This window comes from Melozone crissalis, unplaced genomic scaffold (genome assembly GCF_028551555.1).
Source record: "Melozone crissalis strain CALT ecotype California unplaced genomic scaffold, PUWL_Pcris_2 ptg000023l_1, whole genome shotgun sequence".
Classification (NCBI taxonomy): domain Eukaryota; kingdom Metazoa; phylum Chordata; class Aves; order Passeriformes; family Passerellidae; genus Melozone; species Melozone crissalis.
Window position 1 is genome coordinate 20985852 of NW_026535801.1, and position 27921 is coordinate 21013772.

General features: G+C 38.4%; 1 protein-coding gene across 4 annotated transcripts in view; it reads right to left on the bottom strand.

The window, feature by feature from the left end:
• The window catches only part of RAPGEF4 (Rap guanine nucleotide exchange factor 4), a 140848-nt gene that overhangs the window by 43897 nt on the left and 69030 nt on the right, over positions 1-27921 (bottom strand). For 3 of the 4 annotated variants that reach the window (XM_054277603.1, XM_054277605.1, XM_054277606.1), the window contains 5 exons: positions 11213-11266; positions 10811-10917; positions 9078-9199; positions 7458-7641; positions 2513-2597 (listed from right to left, as the gene is read on the bottom strand). In XM_054277603.1, the coding sequence (XP_054133578.1) occupies positions 2513-2597; positions 7458-7641; positions 9078-9199; positions 10811-10917; positions 11213-11266 (552 nt within the window). The remainder of the gene's footprint in view (positions 1-2512; positions 2598-7457; positions 7642-9077; positions 9200-10810; positions 10918-11212; positions 11267-27921) is intronic. The other variant, XM_054277604.1, reaches the window with a different exon arrangement.

The following is a 27921-nucleotide window of genomic DNA, read 5'->3' on the forward strand; positions in this document are numbered from 1 at the left end:
AAAAAAATAATAAATTAGGCCACGAAGAAAGACTTAGGAAGGAACTCTCAAATTTTGGACACAATCCAAATGAGAATCTGATGGCTGCATCTCCTAAGATGGGTGGAAAAATCTGGGCACTGATGTACTTAAAGGCACCCACCCAACCTTGGTGCTCAGGCACCAAGGATAAACATATCACATCAGACACCTCTCCTAGAACTCCTTCCTGACAATCAGGGGAAAGCACTCCCTTTTTGAAGCCTGGAGAAAAAGAGAGCTAAATAGAGGTTTCTTAAAGTGCACCAACCAGTGAACACACTCAGAGGCCTGCGATTTTGTAACACTTAACTCACCAAACTCCTTTATAACTTCTGCTCAAAGGCAATGATACTTTCATAAAGCCAGAAAATACAACCCCATTAGCACTGTTCTGCACATAGCAAAGAGCATTTCTATCCATTTATGTCCTCAGATGTCTTCTCAGTTGATTCAGTCATTGGCCTTTGCTGTGAATGAATTCACTTGATGAAGCCCAAGGTTCGACTTGCTTTTAACACTGTGTTATATAATTCTTCTTCATTTGTACATTAACTTCACAGGCTTCTCTAGCAGGAATTAGTTCACCACCATGAGACTTGAGCTTTATCCATTTTACTTTCTACTGCTTGTGGCATATCAAGAAAACATTACTTTAGGAATTATGCCTCACTTAAATTAAACATTTAATTTCCTTTCAAGTTGATTGGTCATTAATCTTCTAGTTCATAGAAGCAATGCTATCTGTTGTTCCTCTGAAGATTTCCTCTAAGCTAGTCTTAGTTTCTGTCTTCTTCTTTAGTTCATGATGCACGTAATAAGCTGGCATTTCCATATTCTTACTAAAAACATGGAATCATCTGTACTTCAAAATACCAAATATTTTTTGCAGTTTGTATCACTTTCCATACTTGCTCCATATGGTACTTGCTGTGGTATCTGACCTCAAGTCTGATTTTCTTCTGAGCTGAAAATATTTTCTATTTCAAATTTTTTTGTTCTGGGTTATGTATTGAGAATTTTCTTCACTCCATCTCAATATCTGTTTATCCTGGGTAGTTTCTTTTGTTTAACTTTTAAAGGGTCCTTTCTGGATCTTACAGCAGTCTTTCTTTAATTACTCTTTTCTGTACATTCCAGGGATTTTTAAGGCTTTTGGATGTTGAGGAATACATCTAGTGCAGGTACCTTGGTTTGCAAGCTGCAGTTTGTCTGCAGACTGAGCTCTGCGTGGGAGCCCAGAGAGACAAGAGGCCATGGACTGCCAGCCCTCTTCATAGCAAACAGCACAAGTGCCACCAGCCACGTGAAGGCACACTGGGAACACAGCAGGAGCACAGGATACAGGAAGAAGGGTGAGACTTGTGAATGCTTGGATGGTGAGGGGATAAAAGCCCAGGGGTTTCTTTATTGGAGATCCCTCCTCAGAGGCACCAGCTTGAGCTGTTTCTGTGTTGCAGCACTGTGAATAAATTGCTTTATGGAGCAAGACATACAAGGCTCTGCTATGGGAAACATGGGGTGGAAGCAGTGAGGAAACCTGGTCTGCTCGTGTGAGTGGGGGATGTGCAGGAGTCCAGCAGGACCTGCCAGGTCACTGGAGCTGCCCCCTGTGAAGGGGCTCCAGCCCCAGCAGGGACAGTCTCTGGTGCTGGGAGTGTGACTGCCAGAGTCTCACAAATGGTCAAACTGGGAAGTTTCCTGAACACCAATGTAATTCAGATATCAACTCTGAATGCCTACTCCTTTTTGACAAACATAGTTCAGGTTTTTATGTTTGCATGGAGTACTATCTTTCTGTAAGGCAGCTTCATAATTAGCTGCATCTGTCCAAGCTGAGAACAACCGAAAATAAGAGATTCTGAAGAAGGTATTGTCAAATATGGATCTACTTTCTGACTGGTTTCCTTCTTCTGAAAGCATCCACATCTTATTGCTACCAATTAAAGTGCTATTTAGCTTGTTTCAGTTGTCTGCACAGTGTATGATGAGACTTTAAACAGATGCATTCTCCTGTCCATTCCATTTATCCTTGATTCTCTGTGCTGTTCTTGACCACTTCAGGGAGAAAGTGTTTGATGAGATTTCTTTCACTCAATGGCAAACTCCAACCAGCAAGCACTGCACAGTGCACCTTTCTCCACCATATAATTCCTCCTCCTAACTGGTTCAAGCCAAGACTCCCTACAGAAATCAATTCTGCAAAATTCAGTAGTACCAGTGCCTTCATTTACACAAGGACAGAGACCCAGACAGCGGCACCTGTGCCAAGTGAGGGGCTGTGCAGAAATACTTGAAGGGAATTATATCTGATATCAAATAGACAACCTACACCTGCACAGTGCTTGGGTGATTCTCACAGATAGAATAAATTCTTTGCATGGAAAGTATAAATGAAAATGGTTACAGGCTCTCCAGCTTTAATAAAGTCAGAAGTCTAACCAGAAGTAAAAATTGAGCCTCCCTTTAGGTGACAAGTTATAAAATTACTTACCGTGGTAGAAAGGTGAGATAAGGCCTTAATATGGAGAAGTTCTTCATATATAAATTCTAAGTCATCTACAGTTCTCTGGCCAGGGCTATAGAGAGAAGATAAAAGGGATAATTAAATGCAATAAATGGTGAAATAAATACTTCACAGAAGGACAGAAAAACACAAAATGCTGCTGAGCTGTCTAGTGAAGTGTATATCCTCACCAAAAAGGGACTGAAAGATGTTTCTGGCTGGAGGACTGAAACACACAAAGGATGGAAGCTCTATGAATGCTACCTGAATGACACTGAGCAGCAGCCATGGCAACCACCTTAGAGAGATCCTGATTAGGCAGCTTTTCTGATTAAATCAAGTGTTCTATGTATGTATAAAATGGTCACATAAATCAGAAAGGGTACATAAAGATTTGTTCCTTTCAAAAGGACTCCTGAGCGTGGGCCATGCACTATTTTTCACAAGCATTACTAATTAGCTGTATCAAACACAGTTGTAGTGGTTTGTAAAGGAGGTGTGAACTTCTGCTGAACAAACTGGAGATGCAGCAGTGCATCTTGGAGAACAGCTTACGACTGCTCTACAGTTAATGCTGAGTGCTGCTGTTTAGCCACAAAGGTAAATAAGAACCACTCAGTAGTTTCAGCTTCTCTCACTGAAAAATACAAGAAGCTTGTGCTAGAGAAGAATTATTCCTTCATCAATGCATTGATGAAGGAATAATTCTTCTCTAGCACAAGGAGTAGTAAGGAGACTGGCACTGTGGCTGAAATAATTGCATTTCTGTAACCTACCCAAAATTTTCTGATTGCTAAAGAAGGGCACAAATACTGTGGGGACTGCACTGTGCCAGAGATGCTTTGGAGGATCTAATAAACAGCACACAGGAGGAGTTGTGGGAGCTTGACAGGAACTCCCAATCTTTTTCTCACTCACAAGATTCTCTTCAGTTACAATATCTAATATAATATTATTTTCTAAAAGAACAATTTCTCCTGTCATATAATTTCAGACAGCACACTGGAGTGACATACAGACACACAGGAAGAAAAATACCTTTAAAGCATTATTTCAAGATATTTTTGTAGGACTAAGTCCTTCCAAACAATGTGCTTTAGATTTGTGAAAAGCAGATTACAAGTAATTAATTCAATGGGCCAAGAACAAAAGAAAAGAGCAACAAAGACATAAGGGAGAAGATGAAAATGGGATACAAGAGAGGAAATGGGATACAAGAAGTCCAGTCTGAGGGCAGGAATTCCAAATGAGAAGGTTTACATGCTCCACCATTACAACAAGCACAGTTCTAAATCCTGCTGTCTGCAATGTCTGGTGTCAAAAGAATTAACAGCACAATTGAATCTTTGGACAGCTCTAAAAGAAAAACTACAATGATACAAGTTTTCCTCCTAAAATGTCAGTATTACAGGAGACTAGCACCTAGAGGATCAGGAAAGCCCTATGAAGAAATATTGTGCTCTACAGATTTTCTGCCTAGTCACCTCCTGATTCAACAGTCTGTCTACATCGTGTGTGAGACACAGGGAGTAGCCAGCTCTGTTACTCTGGAATTATACTGCATCTTTTTACAAAAGTAGCTGGATGGAGACTTCTTTTGGATGAAAGAAGTACTGAAGAAGTCACAGAAAATATAAGGAGAACTGACATCTCTGCTAAGCAAGCTTTATTTTTCTTCTGTTCTTCACTTACCAATGACATGCATTTATTATTACCCAAATTAAAGATAAATTTAGACAACAAATAATTTTGGATTAAATTACTCTTTTCTCATACAGAATCAAACTATTAAGGGAAAACCAGAAATTGGTTTGGTACTGCTATGCCCTCTAGTGACTCAAAATACTCCAGTTTCTGAAGCTGGCTTGAAATTACAAGGCTGACCCTCCTAGTGATTTATGCAGGCCAGCTTAATTAAGTACAGCATAAAACGAAGCCAGTACAAGCTAGCAAACAAAAAGTAAGGATTTTAACAAATAATAGGGAAGTGGTAACTTTAATTTTATTACATGCTTGCAAAACGAGTATGTCTTGGAGAATATAGTGTAACAAGTTAAGAAATTTCTACATTAAATCAAAAGATAAAAGGATGATGTGTTACTATATGAGATCTCTATCATAAAGACAAAAGGACACGCTCTTCTTTCAGCATGTCCATTTGCTTCCCATGCTAGCACACTGGAAGGACTGACAATCTGTAGCAGATATCTGTACCAAGTCTTTACTTCTGTTCCTGCAGATGTCACGTGGAGAGATATTAGGCATCACTGTGTCTTTAAAACCTGTGTGGTGACCCACTGATGTTGATTTGTAGGATCCTGCTGTGTAAAGACCTAGTTTCTGCAGGGGACACATTCTAACAGCAATAGCTGGTTATAGAGCGGATAATAAGTGGAATAGGTAGGGAACGAGGGTACACAATAATGGACAGAACTCAGGTGATATTAAGTGATCAATAAAAACTGTTCAGTGCTTGGAGAATTTACCAAGGTCAGAGACATCGAGCTTCTCTGTGACTAGGATGTTGACAATAACACAGTACTTTACCATTGATAAGCCATGTATGTCAAAGCAGTATCATTGATTATTTTTATTGTACAGCTAACCAGAAAATTCTCAGATAATAAGAACAAGGGAAAAGATCAGAGACCCCATAACATTGTGATTAAGTGTCAAATGCTCTCTATGAAGAAAAAATGTGCTAAGTGAAGCCACTAAGAACATATAACACAGATTTATTATTTCAGTCACACTGCTAACTTACTTTAGGCTAGGGCTTTAAAAAGAGAATGTAATTCATAACATTATCTGAGATAAATACTATTGTCGGAGGATTACAAGTCTTCCTTTAAAGACTCCTGTTATTATTGTGTTTAGCTTTGCATTATAGCATCCTATTAAATTAGGGTTTACCATCAGGACATATTTTCATACTGAAGGGGGGGAAACACTTAGGGAGGAGCTGTATTAATTCTACAGTAATTTTTACAGGAACTTTAGCAAGGTCTGCACCTGTGCTACAGCCATTATAAGGAGCAGAGAGCTGTGTTTGCTACTCCACAAAAAGCTACTTTCACATTCAGTATATGTGTTTCCAAAGGAAAAAAAAACACAATAGCAACAAGAGCCTGCCAAAAATTTCCCTGAGCTCTATTCTGTTTTTTAAACTATAGAACATTCTTTCACAGTTTGACAGTTAAAATGCTGCAGTTAATGTAATAAACAGAGACTTTTTTAAGTTGGCTGTCAAAACAAGTGACACTTTTTGTTAGAGATTTTCAGATTTTGAACAATAGAAAGTACCTTTCAAAGCAACAGCTTCATTATACAATCAAATTCTCAAAGTAATCTTCTCATCAAAGAATATTGTCTTATTTCTTTCAGGGTAATTATCTGAGTTCTGCAACCTCTCTGGAAATGGTTACTGTTATAAAATGCAGCTGTGTTGGCTTGAAAACTGTGGGTCCTGCTCAGGTCAGCTAGAGTCAGCATCTCTGAAGCCTTGACAATTCCTTTGAACTTTTGGCAGCTGTAACAGTGTCTAGTCAAAACTAGCAGGACTCTGAGGATTTATGGAGATTTTAACAGCTTTGCTACAGCTCAGTCCAGGGAGGATTTTCAACTAACAAAATCATTACGTATGTACACTGAATACTAGAACAGTAGTTAATATGGTCCCTGGCAGTACAAGGTTACTTCAGTGAGCAAAGGGCTGCAAAAATTATCCACTTTCAGGGACAGGGAAACATGTCAGATGATATCAGTCTTGAGAAAACCTCTTTCTCCTCACTATATTCCATGAAAAATCTCATATTAGTATTCTTTCAGGTGATGCTGTGCAAGTGACAATACAGAGAGAAGAGCAGTACTTTCCACAGCATCCTTCCAGCCTTTCAGTACTCTGTAAGCAGTCCAGATTATAATCAATATTTATCTTGCTAGTGTAAACTTACACTCAATGTTCTGGAAGTCATGACAGAAAGCAAATGAAGCAGGCAGCCAAAACCCACGATAACCAAAAGGGAAATTCGTAGAGACAACCTGCTCAGTTAGCTGAGGCACAGGACAGAGTGCACAGAAGCAGGGTCCCAGCACACACCTTTGCTCAGACTCCAATGACTGGTGTCTGCTCAGAGGTGCAAAAGTTCACATTTTCTGCTCAGTGGAAAGGGCACAGGACATGTCTGCGAGGGTACAAGATCTCAATTCCATGACTCCCTAAGAATGTATGCAAACACTCTGCTCTCACTCTGGCTTGTCCATGTATTTTGTGTGACAGGGAGCAAGTGCTCCTTTGGTTGTATTGACTAGATCTCTAATAAGGAGAAGAAATAAAATGTATACTTCAAACCTATTGCTGCATGACAGGGTTTCCTGTTTATATAAGCACAAGTGTTTGATGGCACTTTTTGAAATTCAATGCTTTTAGCAAGTTTTTGGAAAAGTGCTGTTGAAATGAGCTTGTGATCTAAACAGGAATGGAGCCTGGAAAGGATACAGATGGAAACAGAACAGGAACAAGCACTTGGGTTAGGTGATTCAAAAATCTTTTACTCTGAAAAGTGTTCTCACACTGTAAGCAGGGCCCACTCCTCTCCCATATAGCAAAGACAAACTTTGCCAATAGCCTCAAGGTAGCAGGATCCAGCCCTGAGTACCTGCCTGTCCGAGTACCTGAATGGCCCCTTACTTCAGTGAAGGTGAGTTTAAGTTATTCCTTATTCTCAGTGTGTTTAATTAGCAGCAAAATATGTCTGCCATGGCCACTAAACCCTACCTGCTTAATGCTTGCTTCAAGGGAGGGTCAAACAGAGTTTATCCTGGCTTTGAAGTCACTAAAGCTGTCTGAAAAAAAGGCTGATAATCAATGTAGGTTTCACTTGTTTCCATGTCACAAGGAAGACCCATAATATTAACTCATTATTCTGCTTACGGTTTCCTGAGAATCATCCTCATATGAGCATCTGGCCCAATCTGAGAGAGAAGCAGCATAGTATCCTGTAGCTCCTCATCACACTCCTTTTTCTCCTCCTCAGTTGGCAAAGGGGCATCTTCACGCTCATCATCCAAAAATCGATAAAATAAGTATTTGTCTTGGAAGTGGTGTTCCTGGTCCACTGAAAACAACACAGCACATCAAATACTGAATGCTCCTCCATGAAGCAAACGTTGTTTGCTGTGTAGTATCATGTTTGTTACAGACAGATTATTTACGAAGGGAAAGAAAGCTACAGAAAAACTCTAAGAGCATGAAACTATTTCTCATGTATGCAGCTTGAAGGGTACACTTTTAAATTGTGTACTACAAATACTATGCAAAAGGCTTCCATATAAGTGTGTTGTGGGTGTGTATAAATGCATGCATACACATGTATATTTTTTTTTAATTAGTTCTGTTTTCTTATTGTTTGAAACTATTTCATTAAATCAAACAAATTACACTGGGGAAAATGGTTATACTATGAATTTCTAAAAGGTATTCTCTAGCACAAACACTTAGCTCTACATATTTAGGCTGAAAAAAGGTAGTAAAAGCAACTAAACTCCTTGTGATGTAGCAGAAAAGTGTATTATCAAGGTATAATCCCAGGGGCAAGTCCATTGACCTGTGTCCTGGTGGAGTAACTCAATGGATGAACTGCCAAGAGAAGACCTCTAAAGTAACATCATGCTATTGCAAAACCCTGGTCTTCCAAGTAAGTCAGAGTAATGTGTTGAGTTGGATACTGTGATGCAGCTTGCACTTGCTTTCCCCGGAGAGTCCAAGGGAATATATGGCAGGAATTCAAGTTAGAGCGCTTAGGATAAGGCAGCAGTGGAAACAATCTGGCTTCTCCCTGACAGAAATGGAATTTTCTCCCTGGGATATGGGAACCACAACAGATGATAAATGCAAGTTTACCGTAATAGAGCTACTCTTCTACATTTAATAAAAATGTATATGCAAAGATTCAAATACGAATATTGCTTTAGAAACCTACCCTTTTTGAGGGCTGTAATATCCTGTTACCAACTAAATCTTGCCAAATGGAAACTGAAAGTCAATGTAAAATGCAATCAGAAAGCTAACATAAAATCACAGATTTCTGCACTGGAATATCTGGTGTGCTGAATTTGGGAACCGCTCCAAAACCAATGGAAATCATTCCAAAATTATGAATCTGAGCAAACACAAACACTCACATTCACTTCTAAATACTGCAAATCTTTGATGAAGGTTAGTTTAATGCATGGTAATACATCCCTTGGTTTTGGCCTGAGTGCTACCCAGTTCTAACAATATAAGCACAAGCCAGTATACTCCTAAGTATAATTAGACTATCATTATCAATTGTTCATTTATGATGCAATATGGTCGTAAGTTAAAAAGCATACTGGCAAGATTCAAATAATACTGCCTGTGTGTTGCACTTGCACCTATGAATGAACAGGCTGCTCTGTGGCATTTATTTTAGGCTCATGATCCCTTTCTTTTTCATGAAAAAGAATACAGAGGTGTTGATGTCACACACTGCCCATATTTTAGTCAAGATAGTGATTTTCTTTATCTTACCATGGTTAAGAACACCTTCTTCCAGCAGTACTTGCCACATGCCAACAGCCTGGGTTCGTAAATGGACACAAGGACTTTGTTGCATCATCCAGTCAACTAGCTCTGTCCCCACACAGCATTGCCTGAAGGACAGATAGACAGGAATGAAAAAGAAGCCTGCCAGGAGAGAGACTGCACACAGTGATTGCCAACAACAGTGATATCCTAAACTCTGTACACACTTAGTTAAATCTCCCTGCAGAAAACCCCACGTCACCATCTACATACACATGCTTGAAATACCAGTGAAGATGTCCAGTTTTAAGAAGATCACCTTAGCAAAGAAGTGTTTTGGGAAATGCAGAATTCAGAGGATCTATTTGAGCCTATGACACCTGGTACAAAACCTACAGCACCAGTGCAACAACTTTCAACCCAGTTTTCAAAAGAAACCTCTGGATACCATGGGATACCAAAAGCCTTATGCTTCTCAGAATCTTGCATGCAAGCAGAAATTTAATACTGTAAAAGTTATGCCAATGCAGCCTCCACAGGAAGAGTGAGTGCTATGAGGGTGTTCCTGCACTTGTAATCAAATTTCTGTGACACTGTATTTGGAGACACTGGTTTTGGTACAGTGTTCTGAGGCTCTCTCATGTGAGGTCTTGGTAACCTTGCACCTCCTGACTGACCCAGAGGCAGAGAGCAGGTCTCAAGTTCTGGAGAACAGCCAAAAAGGATTAAAAAAGAAAAAAGCCACAGGGTCACTTAGTAAATTCCTTATCCTTACACTCCCTAACTCAGCAGAACAGTCAGAGTTTTCCCAGTTCTGTGTAAGAGAAAATGGTGCAGTTGTTTGACCAGCACTGCTCTTCTTTTATCATATATGCTCTTCTGTTATTCTAGACCAATCAGCAATGTCATATTGAGACATATTCTTGAATCAACTCACAAGTGCCAAATACATTTGTATTTTAAATATATTTTGGACTGAAATATGGAAAATCAATGCATTTATTTCAAATGAAGATCAGCAACATATTGATTTACTATTTAGAAAAAGACACACTCAGAGATTTAAAAATAATTTTTACTTAAAAATTCTCTGAATAATGAACTAGGTATTTGATTTAAACATTAGACTCTAAAACAAACAGATTATTTCTTAAGCCAATAGTAGGCAGATCCTGACACCTTGCAGGCAGATTTCTTTCTACAAGTGCCATTGTTATCCCACTTCAGCAAGACTGTGCTGCCACCAGCAGGAAGACAAGAGAGTCTGACAAAACACTGGAAAAAAAAATTAAATAGAACAGCAAATCTGCATCAGGAATGTTTCTCACCAGGTGAATTTTCAGAACACCACAGTGAGCAAGACTGCTGTAGCAATCAGTACAGGAACATAATATATTAATAAAGTTTTCTATTATCTCTTACTGATATACAAAGAGAACAGAATCTTCATTTTAACTTGGTACTACACATAATATTCCAGCTAACTATGCTATTAACTATGCTTTGGAAGAGTGTTTGTATGTGAACGCTCTGTTCACAATCACAGACTCAATTTCCAGTCAAATTACTTCAGAAAGGATTTACCAGGCCCGTTAAAGACTGCATAACATCCAACTCAAATAGCATCACAGAATAATTTCAGACCTTTTGAGACCTGCAAGTATGGTAAGGCATACATGACAAATCAGAGAATGGCAGGCATAAAAATTCAGAGACCTCCATACAATCAGCCCACACACCTGTAAGTCTTCAGATGGTATTTACGATCTCTTATCATGTGAGGAGCTCGGGACAGAATTGTATTTCGCAAAATCTTTCCAGCTCTAAGGATCTTTTCTGAAGGAACCTTGGTGATCATGGAAAAAAATAAAGACCAAGAAACACAGATTTTAAACTTTCTGGAATCTCTGTACTGCTTTCTGCAAAACAAAACACAAATGCTCTCCTTCCTGAATTAAAAATCCTCTTGCACAGAAGCCAACTTTTTAGAGCAATGTAGTATGTATTTGGGATTTTAAATTTCACATGCTTCTCACATCTAACAGAAAGCATCACTTCAGCTGATTCATATTACACTGTTGTAAATAGTTATTTCTATTTGTCTAGTGGCCTGGCTCTACAGCACACCTGTGTTCTATTACCTGTGTAATGGTTTTAGTAGGATGATGTGGGATGTGAGGATCAATAATAGGTGTCTGAAAAATAAAATGAAATTAAATAATTTTTTTAAGGTTGACCAGAAAAATAAAGACTAAAGTAAAAAAAAATAACAAAAAACCTGTAATAACAAAGAATAATGTGGAAGTCCAAGCTCTGCCCAGGACATAGGAATATATAAAAAGCTTCTGAACACATCCTCCTAAAGGCAAACTTGGTTGTTGAGGCTCAGCAAATTAAAACAATGACATGACATGTGAAGATGAATAACAAATCTGTGCTAAACTTTGTCAAGTACTAATGAAATGGGCAGTGGCCGAACGTCACACTAGATCTGAGCACACACAGGCACAGTAACCTCTTTGCCCCGTACCCGTACAACAGCGCTGCCCCACACGCATCTGCTCTGCCATTCACCCCCCTCACCACAGAAATTCTCTCCTTCTTCAGCACCTTTTTCTATTCAGCTCTTTTCTCCCTTACAGCACAGCACAAGAAACAGGAATGGAGACAGAGATCTTCTTCCTCTGTGTTTTCTAAATTATCACCAGGCTGAGCTGGCAATCCTTTTATAGCTGCTCTCTGAAATGCAGAGGCAGGCAGGCCACTCGCAGGGACCCAGGCAAGGACTGGGGCTGGCGACGAAAAAAGGAAAGAACAAAGCAAGTGGCTTGGTTCTACAAAGGGCAGAGTGAAAGGAAAGACCATTGGGGCTCTACAGGGGAGAAGGGGATGAGAGAAATGGGAAAACAGGCACATAGCAAACAGGTGAAAGAGGGAGACAGGGAGCACATGGCACAACAGAGAGGGAAAAGGAAAGTGGAAGGTTAAAGGACAGTAGAAATTGAGACAAAGACGAGCAAGAGCGAACTTCAGCAGCCACGTGTGAGGATGATGGGCAGATGGGCAGACCTTTGGCTTGTAGGGCCTGGTAGTTATAGCACGGACCAAACTCACTTTGAGTGTGAGATGTCAGGACACAACACAAGGGCTGGCTTTGGCCGGTGCTCAGGGCTGCCTGACAGCAATCAGGCTGAGCACAGCCCTCCCTCAAGGGCAAGACTCTGCACCTCGGCCCACGGCAGCCACGGTGCCCACGCAGCCCTGCGGCAAAGCCAAGGCAGCCGGGGCAGGATCAGTCAAACACACACCAGGCACTTCTGGTTTCCTTACACTGGGCATCTGGCCATTAGCTCCCATGGGATTTTAATGATGTGACACAGTCCTTGTACTTATCAAACAGGGCTAAGTGCTAAAAATGCAGCAGGAAACTATGGTGGGAAGGGGAAAAGCATATGACAGAAATCAATAATCTTAACAGAGAGGCCTGTATATGGAAACCAATACAAAGTTCTTGTTTCTATTCATACCTTACAAGAAATCTCTGAAAAGGCATATTAATACAATTAAAAAGGGATTCCTGATTTTCCTCATTTATTAAGTCAACAATTTTTTATAAACTCATTTAAGTTCCAAACATTTCTGTCCAGCCAGAAGAGCAGTAGCACATCCCTCAATATTTCTTGGTTTCTGGAACTGTGTGGAATCTGCTCTAGATAGTCTATATTTGCAGTTAACATAGGCAAAGAATAGCAAAATCTTTTCAAAGATGCCTCTAATGAAAACAAAACCATAGAATAACACTCTCAAACAGGTACAATATCTTCAATCTAGCCTCCAGATTTTAATTCTAGTTAGGAATATACTTAGAGGAGAGATAAAATATATAAGACAAAAAATATAGGAGATTTTTAGAGCAACAGACTAGCAAAAACAAATGCACATTTTTGTTCTTTGGAGTTTCAATTAGGTTTTAAGCAAAACGCATAAACTTATAGGTGAAAAATTTACCATGGATGAAGATTTTTTTAATAACTCTCCCAACCTAATCAAAACAGAATATAAGACAGCATTTGGAATGAATCTGATTCAACCCAAAAAGGTGAAAGCTAAGACACAGCACAAGAATCTCGAGAAAGCAGCAGGAAGGCTTATTCATCGACATCCTGACCAATACAGAAGGATCAGCTGCAAAGATTGAACATAACTTGGGTGAAGGTGATCATGAAATGATCCAGTGTCAGAAGGAAGATAGATCATCAAAGCAGACACAATGCCCTAGGAAGAAAAGTTTCCATAAAAACAGAATACTGATAGCTATATTCCTGCAGTGGGTCATGGGGGAACAAGTGTGAGGTAAAAGGAATTAATGGGAGCTGGCAGTTACTTAAAGAAACCATATTAATCATACATATAATACATACTAGAACTTAACTAGAAGGTGAAGTAAAGACTTAGCTAAAGAAAGAGCTCTTCACTCGCACACAAGAAAGAAATACACAGAAAGGAGAAAGTAGGGGGTCTAAAGCAAGTATAAATTGAATAACAAAAGACAGAATTAAAAAAGCAAAGGTATTAAACGAAACAGACCTGCCAAGAAATGTCAGGAGGTACAAAAATATTCCACAAGTACATTAGTAGTAAAACAAAGAAAACAAAGAGTGTTGAGCTACTGTTTAACAGAGGGAAATCTATTTACACGTGGTTCAGGAGGGCCAGAAACTTTTGATTTATTTTTAATCAACATTCATTAGAAAGATCAGTGGCAGAGAGATGGTTAATATCCTGAGTAGTAGAGTGACAGGAGTAAAATCTCAACCTTGAATAAAACCCCAAGAACATAAATTAGTTGTTTTCAGATTGGCTTTGTAGAATTTCTTGCAGGAAACTTGAAGAGCACGAAGAAACTTAAAGAGGGTTGCAACCATCTCGGAACCATCAGCAGCCACTCTTGGGGTCTAAGGAAGGCAGCTGAAGACAGAAATATGGAAAAGGAGAAGCTGAAAAAATACAGATGTCAGCTTAAAGTCTTCTTAGAAAAAGTCAATTTGTAAGCACCTGGAAAAGAACAGGGAGATGAGTCACATGTGACATATATTAATCAAGAACAGATCATGCCACACTGATCTAATTTCTTTTCATTATCGAGTAGCAACATTGATAGATTAGACAAGAAGCAGTAGATTTTCAACCCTTTAGTAAGGATTACGACTTTCTCATCAGATATTCTGTTCTGCAACAGTCAGATTAAATTCTTAAAAAATAGGTGCAAAGTCAGTTGGAAAAGTGCATTTTGAAATCAATTACCAGTGAAGCAAAGTCAAACTGGCAGTCATACCAAAGGTCTGTTCAAAGCAGCATTCAAGAATATATCACATCTGATAACATTAAATATTGACATGGGATGAAGCAGAATACACCTTTGTTGATTCTGCAGGAAACTTCAGGATGGGAGGCATTGCACGTACATTGCAGAATAGGTTTACAATATGAAACAGTTGTAGAATTGGTCTAAAAATGATGCTTTTATGTACAGAGTGATGACTACATTTCTGAAGCAGGTGGAATCCGCTAAATAAAGACAGGGTATGGAACAAGTGTCTTAGTGCAGTACCACAGAAAAGGAAAAAAGGTTTATAATGTTTTAAATATTTAAATATTAAACACAACTGATTAACCAATGCCATACTTGTGTAAAAGCAGCAAATACTGTGGTGCAATGTAGTAATATATTAGATACATGATGGTGTTCTGCTTTAGTCAGCCTAGGTAAGAAAAGCACTGTGTCTCATTTGCCCATTTTATTCCAAAAGCATCTAAACCAGCTGGAAAGAATTTAGAGGAAAGCAACAAGAACAATCAGAAAGCACAACATAAATAATCAAAGCTGTTAAGCTAAGGAAAAGGCAAATCTTAGCAGAGGTGTGATTAAAAAAGTCTTCTGATTTAAAAGGCCTTTGAAAAGGAGAAAGAAGTGGCCTAGTCCATCATGCAGAGATCAGGGAATAATTTAAATTGCTCTAAGAAAGATTCAGTTTAGGCACCGCTGAAGCTTTCCTCGCAGTGTGGACAGTGAGTTGCCAGAGAGGTCTGGTTCCTCCATCTTTGGGAGGATACACAAGGAATCTGTTAGGAGTGACACTGCTATAGTGTGCATGTGGCTTGGGGATGGACTCAATGCTTTCCTGAAGTAGTTTTTAGCCTCACTACATGGTACTGTGCAATTTGTGAGGACAGAGGTGGTCAGTGATAGAGCTCCCGGGGCAGTGAGCCTGGACAATCATTGCTCCCGAGGGACAATGACATCCAAAAGACATGCCCAGCAAAGAGCCCCCAAAGCTAGAGCCTTTCAAAACTGCTGCAGTGAGCTCTGGCTGCACTAGTGATTAGTTGAAATGCAATAAAATGGAGTTTGCTACAGAAAGGCAAGACATATTTCAAAGGCAGAGCAATGTAACATCAGTTAGTTATTAGGAGATAACGGGGTTCCAGCAACAACTTCCCATCAGAAAAAAATGCATTCTGTAAGGGACAGACACAGATTGGCTAAAGACCAAGATTGTTTTGTGAATCTTTACAATCCTGGATGTTTCATTAAGGATTGCTTGGAAAGCACTTAAAAAAATAAAAAAAAAGAACTCTCCCTTTAAAACAGCAGAGTGTGAGGAGAGTGTTTAATTGACTTCTTAACACATCCTGGTATCTTTGAAGAATTAATGAGACTAAAGTACATACATGTGGAACAGAGGTCCTTGATGATCCCATTTTTCAGGACTTCTGAATAAGGGAAAATTTATCAGGCAAAGAGCTCAGATAAGCAATCCAATTACAATAGTTTACAAACTATTATTCACCTCCTGGCCACAGGAGTGACCAGTGTAACTGCTCTTAGTTTTCCTTCAGTGTGAGATAAAGCAACACAGCAACACCACACACAGTTTGCTATGACCTGCTGATCTTCCCTGTAGGGCAGGAGGTCACATGGGTCTAGAGGGTGGAGAAGGGAAAGCTGCTGGTGTTGGTAGGGGAAAGCAGAAAATTATTATGAGAAACTGTGGTAAAAAGGCTTTTAGCATTAACATTGAAAAACTTCTTATCTGTACATTTATGGATTCACATTTGAGCCATTCAAACAAACCCTTCACAAAGCCAATCACAAAACTCCCTATTTAAATTGGGGTAAAGCAGAGAAAGCAATAATTTTAGCCTCCATTCCTTTCAAGATTCAAATATTTATGCATGAGAGCAATATCACAGATTTAAATAGGACTATTCATGTGTATAATTTTATGCACACATTTAATCTGTGGAGAAATAGGCCTTAGATTTCAAACTACAGGGCAAGGCCTGTCTTTATTTTAGTGTTTCTTACATCACTGAGCAATATGCAGACAAATAATAAAACGAACAACAATAATAGTGACCTACTATGAGATTTGTATTTGTCAACTTATTTGATTCTGCTTAATAAAATCCAAGAACATCTCTTACAAAAATAGATATTTCTATTCCCCTTGTTAAATAGCTGTAAAGGGATGTCTCTGAGCCTTTACATATGAATGAACACTTTAGATCTACAGCAATTTGGATCAGTAAAATCAAGTGATGAAGGGAACTTAATTTACTATTCTCAAATGCAAACATAGGATATGTGTATTGCAAAGAACTAAGGTGAAAAAAGTAAAAGCCAATGAATCGGGTTTTTTTCACATGACCTCAGTGTAGCTCATCTCTGAACAGAGAACAAGTTTCAGTATTGATTGGAGTTAACCACAGCATGTTACCAGGGTGATCAGATAAACCTGTGCACTACTGTTGATCCCTTTATTTTCAGCTGGGGAACTGAAAAGAATTGCAAGTGACATCTGTTTTCCTGCTGGCTGCCAAGGGGATCCAGAACAAACAAAGGACAAAAGCCACACACACATTGAAAGGTGTCAGCAGCAACAGCCACCTCACTAAGAGAGGTCTGTTTGGTTTACATCCTCAGTATTTACCACTATTGGTGATTTATGGTCTAATCCAAATCCTACTGAAATCACAAGGAAGTCCCTAATTGATTCAATGAATTTTGAGCCAAGCCCACAGCATCTGATTCTCCTAAGTGTTTCTCAGGGAGCAGAGCATCTTTAGCTCTTACTGGTTCCAAATGACTCCTGATGCCTTCTGACAACTGACATTTTTGAATATCTTTGTATACATCTCCCAAAAGACTTCTAGTGCCCTACCTGATACACATAGGAAGAAATAAAATATACAAAAAAACCCCATTCCCACAATATTGGCAAAATCATGGCCAGCCAGCAGGATACAGCTGACAACTAGGCAGAGTCCCCACTGTCCCCCCACGCAACACCACCCACCTCACCATTCTTTCTCAAGCTTTTGGTAATGTCATCTATTTGTGCTGCTTCAGAATAAAGGCAGAGATAAGAGTTCCAAAGATGGTGTAGAGATGACTTTTTCCAATACAGGCCATTATTTCCAGCACTACAGAATAACCATATAACAGGGATAAAGTTCAGCATACAGTATCACAGCTTTTGGAGTGTATTTTCAGCTGGAAAGCAATCTTGGATGGAGTATCTTGAAGTTAACTCCATTGGTCCTATTTCCAGCTGCAGTGAAGAGTGTCTATGCAGACTGCACCAACCTCGGCTAGGACACTACAGGGAAAACAATACCCTTATTGAATGCAAATTGCTGAACATGAGAGAAACAGCTGACCAAAGATCTCATCATAAAAAGGTCCTTTGGAAGACATTTTTGTCAAAATTTGAAGGAAAATGTAATCAATATTGCAGGAGTTCCCCTGAGAATAGCCTGGTTGGTCAGAGCATGGTGCTAATAACATCAAGGTTGCAAGCCCATCTCCATATGGGCCATTCACTTAGGAGTTGGACTTAATTATCCTGGTGGGTCCCTTCCAACACAGAATATTCTGTGTTCTGTGTCTATACTAACCCATACTGGATCTCTGGAGTAGCCCTGTGTAGAATATGCTGATGTACTGACCAATGCTTGTTATCAGAAAACAATCTATGTGATGACCTCTAACTCCCGAAGGCGCATGGTCCATAAGAAACCCTGGCACACACTCCCTGCCGTGGGGACTTCTGATGGCTGGGACATGGAACCAGCACTGAGCCCTGGGTCCCACCCAGACTGTCATATTTAATCACAGAGCCAATCACTGAATATTCTGAGTTGTAAGGGACCCACAAGTATCATCAAGTCCAACTCTTAGATGAATGGCCCATACAGGGAGATTCACCACACCTTCTCAGAAAACAGAAAAAGTGGAAATAGAAATGCAGTCATCACTCCTATCATGTAAACAATTGTAAACAATTCATTCTCCTCTTCACTCACCCCACAAACATATGCAACAGCTGGGAGAACCAGCCTGTGCTTCACAAGATAGCACTAGCAGTCAAAAAAGCAAAGTAGCTGCTCACATCTCCTAATTGGAAAAGTCCAAAACTGACAATGACTGACCTCATCCCAGGTCTGTAGGGAACTTCACAATTAACAAATACTTGGCAACTAACAAAGGACAAATTACCCAAAAAGATCACTTGTTTTAAAAGGACCAGTCTAGACAGTCTCAAATTGTACTACCAAAGGATCTTCAAGCCACCCATGCTCACAGAAGACAACTATTCTAATTTCTTAACAAACATCTGTAAACAGCAAAATGGGGAGAATGGCAAGGTACTAATGAATGAACACATAGTCACAGGATGTTTGCAAAATTAGGGAAGAAAATTATCAAATTTAAAAAATCTTCTGAATTTCATAAAGCTATAGCACCTGTAATCTAAAAACTGATAATCTAACTACAAAGTATCTAAACCAAACAAAATAGCCTAGTAGAAATTGTCAGGGCCAGTGGTTAAAAACAGCCCAGTTTTATTCTGGTTTTTTTGACTGCATGACCTTACACAAATCACCTAATCACAGTGTGTTTCATTTTCCTCTTTCTGGAGAGAGGAATACTAATAATTTCTATCTTTGTAAAATGCTTTGAATACTGTCAGCAAATGAGCTACTATCAAAATATTCAGAGTAATGATGACTGGTTTAAAATCTATGTTCTTTAAATGTAATACAATGTGAAGACTATGCTGTATTTTAAAATACATTCTAAAATTGCTTTTCTGTAGTAATCTACATTTTTTTAATAGCATAAACAGGAAAATGTGTTCTTTAAATTCTCAATATTCAGTGTAGCAAATTTATTTTAGGAAGTTAAATTGAATTCACATTATTAACACTTCTACAATGTTTCCTCGACAAACTATAAATGTCCTTCCTTTTAACACAAAATGATTCAGCCATTACCAAAAATGACACTTCACTGTGAATGTCAAAGGGAAAAAGAATATTGAAACAGACTATGACCAGTGCACAAAGCCCCCCAGAACATGGCTAATGATGTCTTATTTTCCCGTCATTTTTCTACTTCCCTGCTACAATGAAACAGCTGCTATAACTACACTGCCTGCATTGAATAAAATGTCAGAAAATGCTAACTCTGCTGTGAGCATTCCCAATATTCTGAGAGAGGTGTGACTACAGTTATCATAACGAGTTTCAAGCCAGTGTTCTCAGGGTTTCTCTCTGCTCCTGCATTTCTTTAACCTACAAAAGAATAAAACATTTTTTTGTCTCTCATGCAAACTACTGGTTTCTTTGTGTCCATGGTTTTAAAAGTATGCTTACCTGAAACTGCTTACTTCTTTAGAAACAAGCTATAATGACAAAGACTTTAAAAGTACAATAAATACCAGGCAGCAAGGTTTCCAGTTTTTAAGGCCTGTCTCTCATTCATGCTCTAGGCACACAGCATCTATTCAAAAGACAAAGCGAAGGGATGATGAAGACATTTCTAGATACCTTTTTAACTTTGGCAAGCATACCTTCAAGACTCCCAGAAGGTACTCTGTCTAGAAAACAAGACTGGATGGGCTCTCCTAGGTTTCAATTACATCCAGATGCCAGAAGTGCCTTCTGAGGATGAGGTAGTGAAATTTTAGGTTACATGATTTCACGTCAAACATAAGGGCACCAAAACCTGGAGGTTTGAATTATGAGTGAAACTGTGAACCTGTTAAAATTAGTGGCAAAATTCTTGACTTCAGTGTAGTCAAAACACTACCCAATGAGGCAAGAGGACTACTGCCTCCTGGGTGACAGCAGTTTATGTATTGTGTGATCCCCATTAGTCATTGCACCTCTGAGTGTCTCAACCTCTCCATGGTAAAATGGGGACAACACTGTCTACTCACAACTTCAGCAAATGATGAGAATAAGCAACTGAAAACACTGCTGAACGCTGCAACTGGAATCATTTTGAACACAGAAAAGAAGAGTCATCAAAGTGAGACATTGAAGGGCTACCTCCTGAAATCCCTGGGGAGGTCAGCAACAAGGTAAAGCCTCTGGCAAGTGGGCAAGAGAAGTTAATTTAAACCTGTTTTGTGCTTCTTCTGGTGACTTCATGTTCCTTATTTCCAAGTTCAGGACAGTGCATTGTGTCAAAGTACATGAAATGAAGAAACATTGAATGAGTGCAGCACATGAGCCTCAGAGTCCAGCTTCCCTATCTACTCCTCTTTCTTCTTCCTGTCATCTTCTTCAGAAATCATTTTTTCTTAAAAATAAAACTGAGAAGGAATAATCTAACAACATCCACTACAACACCTTCTGATGTTCTGCTTCTCTGGAGATTTTTATTGATCTATATTGATGTTTTCCATCTACATGGAATACATTTCCTAAAAAGGTAAAGGATTGTTTCTGCCGAATATGAAAATCAACAGAGGAAAGAAATTCCAAAATGATTGCTTGATCAGAACACATTTTACAAAAAGCACAAACATTCTTCTTTCAGCCAGGTACTTCTCTACTTCAATGGTTTTAAGTCTTCTGTCATAAACATTAAAAAAACCCATCAAGCACTGGTTTAATTTACATATTTGTGTGTCAGTGGAAAAGATATGTATTCTGCTCTTGACAAATACCCACAAAACAACCTTCTTATCTTCCTTAAAACTTCTATTTCCCTTGATGTCTACAAAAAGCTTGTCAAAGTGGTGGGTGTTGATGTGCTAAACATGCTACCTACCCTATCTAATCCAAGTTTCTCAGGCTGTGTAGGAGAAGAGCTTTTTTTTTCATTTTATGGTAAAATCCAATTGGGGTCTCACACATTTAACTAGCATGAAAAGAAACCGTAACTGCTGTATTAGTTAATCAGTTTGTTCAGTGCTCTTTAGAGTGTCAGTAATTGCATTGATTAAAAACATACAAAGGCATTTGGAATCAAATTATTGATCTGAACAAGACAGATCAGTATGCTTTTTTTCACATTAATTCCATAGTGCATTGGGAATAATCAGTAAATAAAATACCAATATTGACTTAATGCGCATCTGTGTGAACAGTAGATATTCTCTGATTAAACAGCAGATGAGTAATACTTTTAATTCCTGTCAATTACAACAAAATATTATTTTAAATGGAAAATAGTAAATATTTCATATTTGCAAATTTGTCTTCTCTCTTTCTAATTTTCTACAGTTTGCTGCTGCCTAACTTGCTACTATATAAACCAGGCCTGTTCACATTTTTTCTTAATTCTGAATTTATCTCATCTTCCCTGATTAACTAGTGAGGAACTGACATTTCTAAACATACTCTGAGACGCTTCTGTTGCTAAATGAATCTTTATTGCAACTTGAGAAAAAAACTGGCTCCACAAATGCACACAGGACACTGCAGTAATTAACCCAAGATGGGTAAGGAGAGGCGAAATTACTCTACCTGACATTTTCCCCAGCTAACCACATCTCTTTACATCCCAATTCACCACAGCATGTTTCTGAAAGAGATGACCTCTTTTTACCTCTCTCAGTATGTAGCCCAAGCTGTGTAAATTCTCTGATGTCTGGCTTTTAGAGGTATCACAGAACCAGCCCCATCCTTGTGAAAAGAAAAGCGCCTATTGTATGTATTTTGTAATTTATCTCCTTTTCCCCATTTCTCTTCAATGTTGGCACTGATTTTCATGTTATTGCTAAAAGTATTGTTTTGTCTATCAGAATTTAGCTGAAATTCTGTTCCTGCCATCTGTCAACAACTCATCCCCTTTCTAAACATAATCTCAAAATCTTATTTGGTTTAATTGACTCTTAAGTGACTCTTAGTGGGTTGTGTAAAGGATAACAACTATTGCACCACATTAAACAAATCATGAAAATGAAGATTCGGTGAGAAAATGCTGCTCTAGAGAAAGTTACTATAAAGAGTGAGAATGGACAGAGCAGTACTGGAGGTTTGTGAAGACATAATCACAATTCTCCTGCTAAGGTACTGACTTTTTCTCCATCCAGTTCATATTTAAGGTTATTAAACAAATAGGTTATAAATAATTTTGTTTACTAAGATGAAAACAAGTGTGTCTGAGAAATTCTAATCAAAAGCAGTGTATCAATCTGTATTGGAAAAAAGCAGAGGTCTTTTTAAATTTTATTTTGGAGCCTAAATTAAATATTCTTTTGATTTCTTTACTATTCAACTCAGCTACATGTATTTGTATTTCCTCACTAACTGCTATCTTTAATTTTAAGATAGCTGCATCACTGATGATAAAGTACACAAAGATCAAACACGTTCACAGTCTTGTGCCAAGCCTTCTTTCAGGAGGAAATTCACAAAGAGAATAAATAATGAAAGTCATAAATCATAAATACCTCAACAGCACTTATCCTTAACCTCACGGGTGCTAAGAGTCCCAATTACATTTTCACCTCTGCTGTAGAGATGTGACATTTTTGCCTCTGCAATTCTGACTTGGAATGGCTCTCAATGAGCCCCACAAACTGGACACTTGTGGTGCTATTTGTGTGCAGCCAGCACAACAGGCTTCTGCTCTTGACTAGCTAACATAAGAAAAAGAACAAAATCATTGAACAGCTTTTTCCCACTATTTATTAACCTCTCAAATTTTTGTCATCCATACACAAGAAAAAACGATGCTGCTAAATGATCAGATCAGACACATTGATTACTTCTTACTGGCTCAGAACTATAATTGACTTTGTGGAATACCAATTTCCAGCATGCATTGCAGGACAGGCAGTCAAAATGCTCTGTGAGAGACAATATGAGTGACTAGAAAGAATCTGATTTTAAGATCACTGATCCAATTTTTCTGCCAAACTTGAGAAAATAATTACAAGATTCAAAAAAAATTCCTTTTGCTGTTTCAAATATAAGTGCCAAATGTGTTACTTGTATACGCTTGACTTGTCTGAAGACATGAACCTTGAAAGGGACTATCTTTTTTCTCAGTATAATTACCCACTCTTCCTGCCTTTCAACTGCAAGAGATAAATGGAGTACATGTGCATGTTTTTAAGGGGCTGGGACAGAATCTCAAAGAAAACACAGTCAAGAAGCAAGAGTCATCAAATGTGACTCCACAATACATATTCACAGACTGCCCTTGGCAGCACTGGCAGAGAAGGTAGCAGGCTGTGTTCTCATATAAGTGGAACTGAGAGCGATGCTCCCGTGGAAAGATGGTCCCACACCTAATTCACAGTAATGAGTACTTTACAATTTTAGTATTTTCTAGGAATTTCTGTTATTTTTTCCATTATTTAGGTTATTTATATAAACCACAACAGCAACACTCATTCAGCTAGGCAAGAGAAGTCTGAAAGGAAAAATGTCTCTCTAGCCAAACAGCCTTCCCTGTGCTACCCCAAGTACCTCCACAACCCTTTTGTAAGGTTAGTCAGATGGGTCAGTACTTGATTACACTAATACACTGAAAGAGGTCAGCAGCATGAGTTAGATCCTCAACAAAATACAATTTTAACAAAGAAATACATAGCACTTAGTTTTGCATATTTCTATTGATTTCTGAACTCCCTCCTTCCACTCCCAGTGTATTTTAGGATTATCACGCCAAGGACTGATCACAATAAGCTCCTATAAGAAAATTTATTAGAAACATACAAACAACCATGAATCTCATGCCTTATGATGTGCAAAGTAATCCAGCATATTGCTGTCTGACAGTCACTCTATTTTTTCTCTGACTGAAAGCTCTTTGTAGCAGAGGACTCCATCCCTGCTTTGCCTCAAAGCACCCAAAACAAACAACAATTTTCATGGCTTTGGAATGCACAAAAACTGCAATAGAGTCTGAATAAAAATAAAAATAAAAATGAACGGCAACACAAGTGGAGAGCATAAAAATAACAATGATTACACTTTAAGGGGGCTCTTCATTCAAAGAATACTGTGGAGATTAATATATATTAATATTCAGATGCAAAAGTCATGAATCTAAAAACTCATACAGGTTAGCTCAAGCATTGACTTGAGTATTTGGATTATTCTGCTGGTAACAGAGGAAGTCTCTCTCTTTCCCATACTGCTCATTTTTCAGCTTTTCACTCCTCCCTTATGATAAAACCCACACTACTCTGACTTGGATCTTGCAGGTAGTTTCACTGACTCAGAAAGCCATTGCAGCTCTCAAAGCTTTTCCAAGCTCAGTGTTCCATTCCTGAGTCAAGGGCAGTAGCTGCTTCTGCAATGTTTTACAGCAGTGACAGAAAAAGGGAGGCTTCCTCTTTAGGAGCTGACAATTCAACTGTACTATGTTATTGGACACTAGTCACTATTTTTCCCATTATTCACCTTCTTCCAAGAGATAAATGTAGCAATTGTTTACATTTTAAGACTGAAACATACCTACATATATTTAGTACTCTGACATTACTACTCTTAGAAAAAAAGGATGAAATTTAAAGTGGAATATTCCTTTAGGTCCTATAGCTTGAAAAATTCTGCCCTTGTTTCCAAAAAGTTTAATTCATCCACCAAGAGAAGTCTTGCCTCCATCTCTTACCACTCCCACTATCATCATAGGCAATGCTATTTACTGTTAGAACCACCACAATGAAAACTCCTCAATGAAAGAAACAGACAGAACAACCAAAAATTTTTCATCCAAATTCATGAAAGGGCTTCAGGAATCCTTGAAATCAATTAAGTATGGACTGAAGAGAATTAAGTGATCTTGCCATGTACACAGGCAAATACACAGCAACCTGAACTGAGGATTTTCTTTCTCCACAGTGCCATGCTACTCATTCCTGTATAGTACTAGATCAATGAGAACCACTCCCCACATCCCCAGGTTTCATACTGGGGTTACTCTGGCTAGTTCTGTATTGGTCTGCTCAGTCATATGATTAGGCACAGCAGAAGAAACCATTTCCAGTACAAATTGTCATTAGGACCTCCAGAATTTGGGGTACACAACAAAACCATGAATCACAGATATTTCATAGGTTATCAGGGAGCTGATTAGTGTAAAAGAACATGGGGTGTTGCAAGCTTTCCTTTGAGGTATTGCTATTCACAAAGACACTCAGAAGGGAAGTCTACAGCGCTATATCAACTACTTGGCTGAAACTGGAGATATCCAACTTTCCCTGGCAGCTCTGCAACAATATATGTTAAATCTACTTAGGAAAGTCATCAGACTTACTGACAATTTTGTTTACATTAAAGAGCTCTGCTGACATATAAAGACCTTCACATTTTTCATTATGAAGTTCCTTACTAACATACAAAAAATGTATTTTTCACAGACTCCTACTCATCTCAAACTCCTGTCTTTGTATTTCCCCTGCCATAAGCTGTCATTGTGTGACTCATTGCCAGGGCCTATATGCAGAGCCTCTGCACTAGCCAAATTGTTAGAGGCTGTGATAATAATTGAACCCTAAACACTTTCCCCTAGAGAAAAATGAAGAACTTGAACAGACTTCTAGGCAAATTACTTTTATATATGTGAAACTGGTGCCAAAATATCAGAGTAACCCTTAAAATTAATGGGTACAGTTAGGACTGCACAAAGACATTATTTAGAAATATTTGCATGTAGTGCTTTCATGAAATCACTTCAACAACAGAAAACAAAAGGGAATTATTTTTTAATCCTATGCAAATATTGTATAGGAGAACTGTCCAGTGCAGAACCCAAGTGAGAACAGAAATTAATGCACATGTATCACTGGGCAGCTACATAAACCCTCCACACAGAAAGTAAGTCACCCTTTAACACAGTTTTCATGTGTATGCTGGAGATAATACAACTTTCAAACAAACATCTTGCAATTGCACTTTGATAGAACAATACCTGCTTTCCTGCTCTCTCTCTTTTTTTATTTTTTGGCTCCCAATTTCATGAGCATGTGAAACATTTCCCTTAGAATTCTGCTAATGCTCTATCAAAATCCGCATTTAACAATACACTGAATAGCTCAATAGGCTTTCCCTTTGACAATGGTCATCCAGGAAAAGTAAACTGAAATATAGGGAAATCAGAAGCAAAATGATTGTGTTTATTTCTAGAAAATGTTGAAATTGCAATACTTTGAGGATTAACTCTTGATTATGGCCTTCTCTGTCCACTCTAAGATCTTTACGATATAATTGTACTAAATGCATTAAGAATTAATAAAAAGAAAAAATACTGTTTTCACAATCACCCTCATTATTTAAATACATGAAAATCAACATGGTACCTATATCTTATTGAAAATTCAGTAAAGGAAAGGAATCTCTATTTTACCACATCATATTAGCCAAGAAAGAAGACAGATGAAAAGGTGACTTTCACAGAAGTATTGCAGCACAATCTATAGCAGCAATAGCATACAAAATACATTAAAATAAATCACTTCCAATAAGCTTCTAGTCTAGAGGATTTGGAGACATTTCATGAAAAACATAAAGGGGATTTTTCAACCTGTAAGTTTCACAAACTCAATCCATTTGTTTTTCAAATATCACTTCGTGCACAAGGGGGAGCTCCTGCAACTCTATATCACAATAAAAACCTGCAGACAATATAGGGAACATAAAGGAAATACAGCATGAAAGATTTCAGAAAAGAATACATATTCTTCACCCAGTAGCAACAATTACTGTATGAATTTGCACTTTATCTGCTTTTGTCTTCTGTGTTCAGCATGGACTCCTCAGTACAAAGGAGATGAGAAGCATTTCCCCCTGAAAGGATATATGCTCTCAATGAAGAGGGAGCAAACTCATGTATGTTTTAAACAGTCACTGAGGTGAAGCTGTACAAAAAGAAAGGTAGCATGGTTTTTGAGGTAAGGTGTTGTTTTAATGTAGTGTGTCACAGCAAAAATGTATGGGAGCAGGTAATCAAAGTCTCTACTGTAACAAACAGAGATACGAGGACTTCATTAACACTACTCAGTCAGCCCCCATTCTTGAAATACTTTGCTTTTGAGCACTTAATTTTTCAACCTTCCTTTCAAGCAGAATTTTGTGTGGCATCTTAAGGATGTAGGGGTTCTTTCAGCAAACTGCAATATGAAGTTTCCGTTAGGGAAAAGAATATATAACTTCATCTTGGATCATTAGCAATTTTTTACCTTCTACTACTTGAATAAATAACTTACAAATCATAAACTTCTCTTCTTTCTGTATATCATTTCTATGCTTTCAGGCATCCACAATTTGCAAAGGAGTTTAAGACATTTGCTGATAGCAAAAAATTGCATTCAGCACCACAATCCACAAGAGAGTGGAGATTCATGCTCTCAGTGGGGCTGTGCCCTCTGTCCTTATCCACATTAATTCCTTTATCTCCACAATTCATTCCTCCAGCACCTTCTTCTTTCAAACTGCTTTATATCTCCAGAGCAGATGGGCTACTTCTTGTTCCTACTTGGGTACCAGTAATGGGTCTAAAAGAACAGGGGAGACAACTCTGGCTCTCAATCAGTGT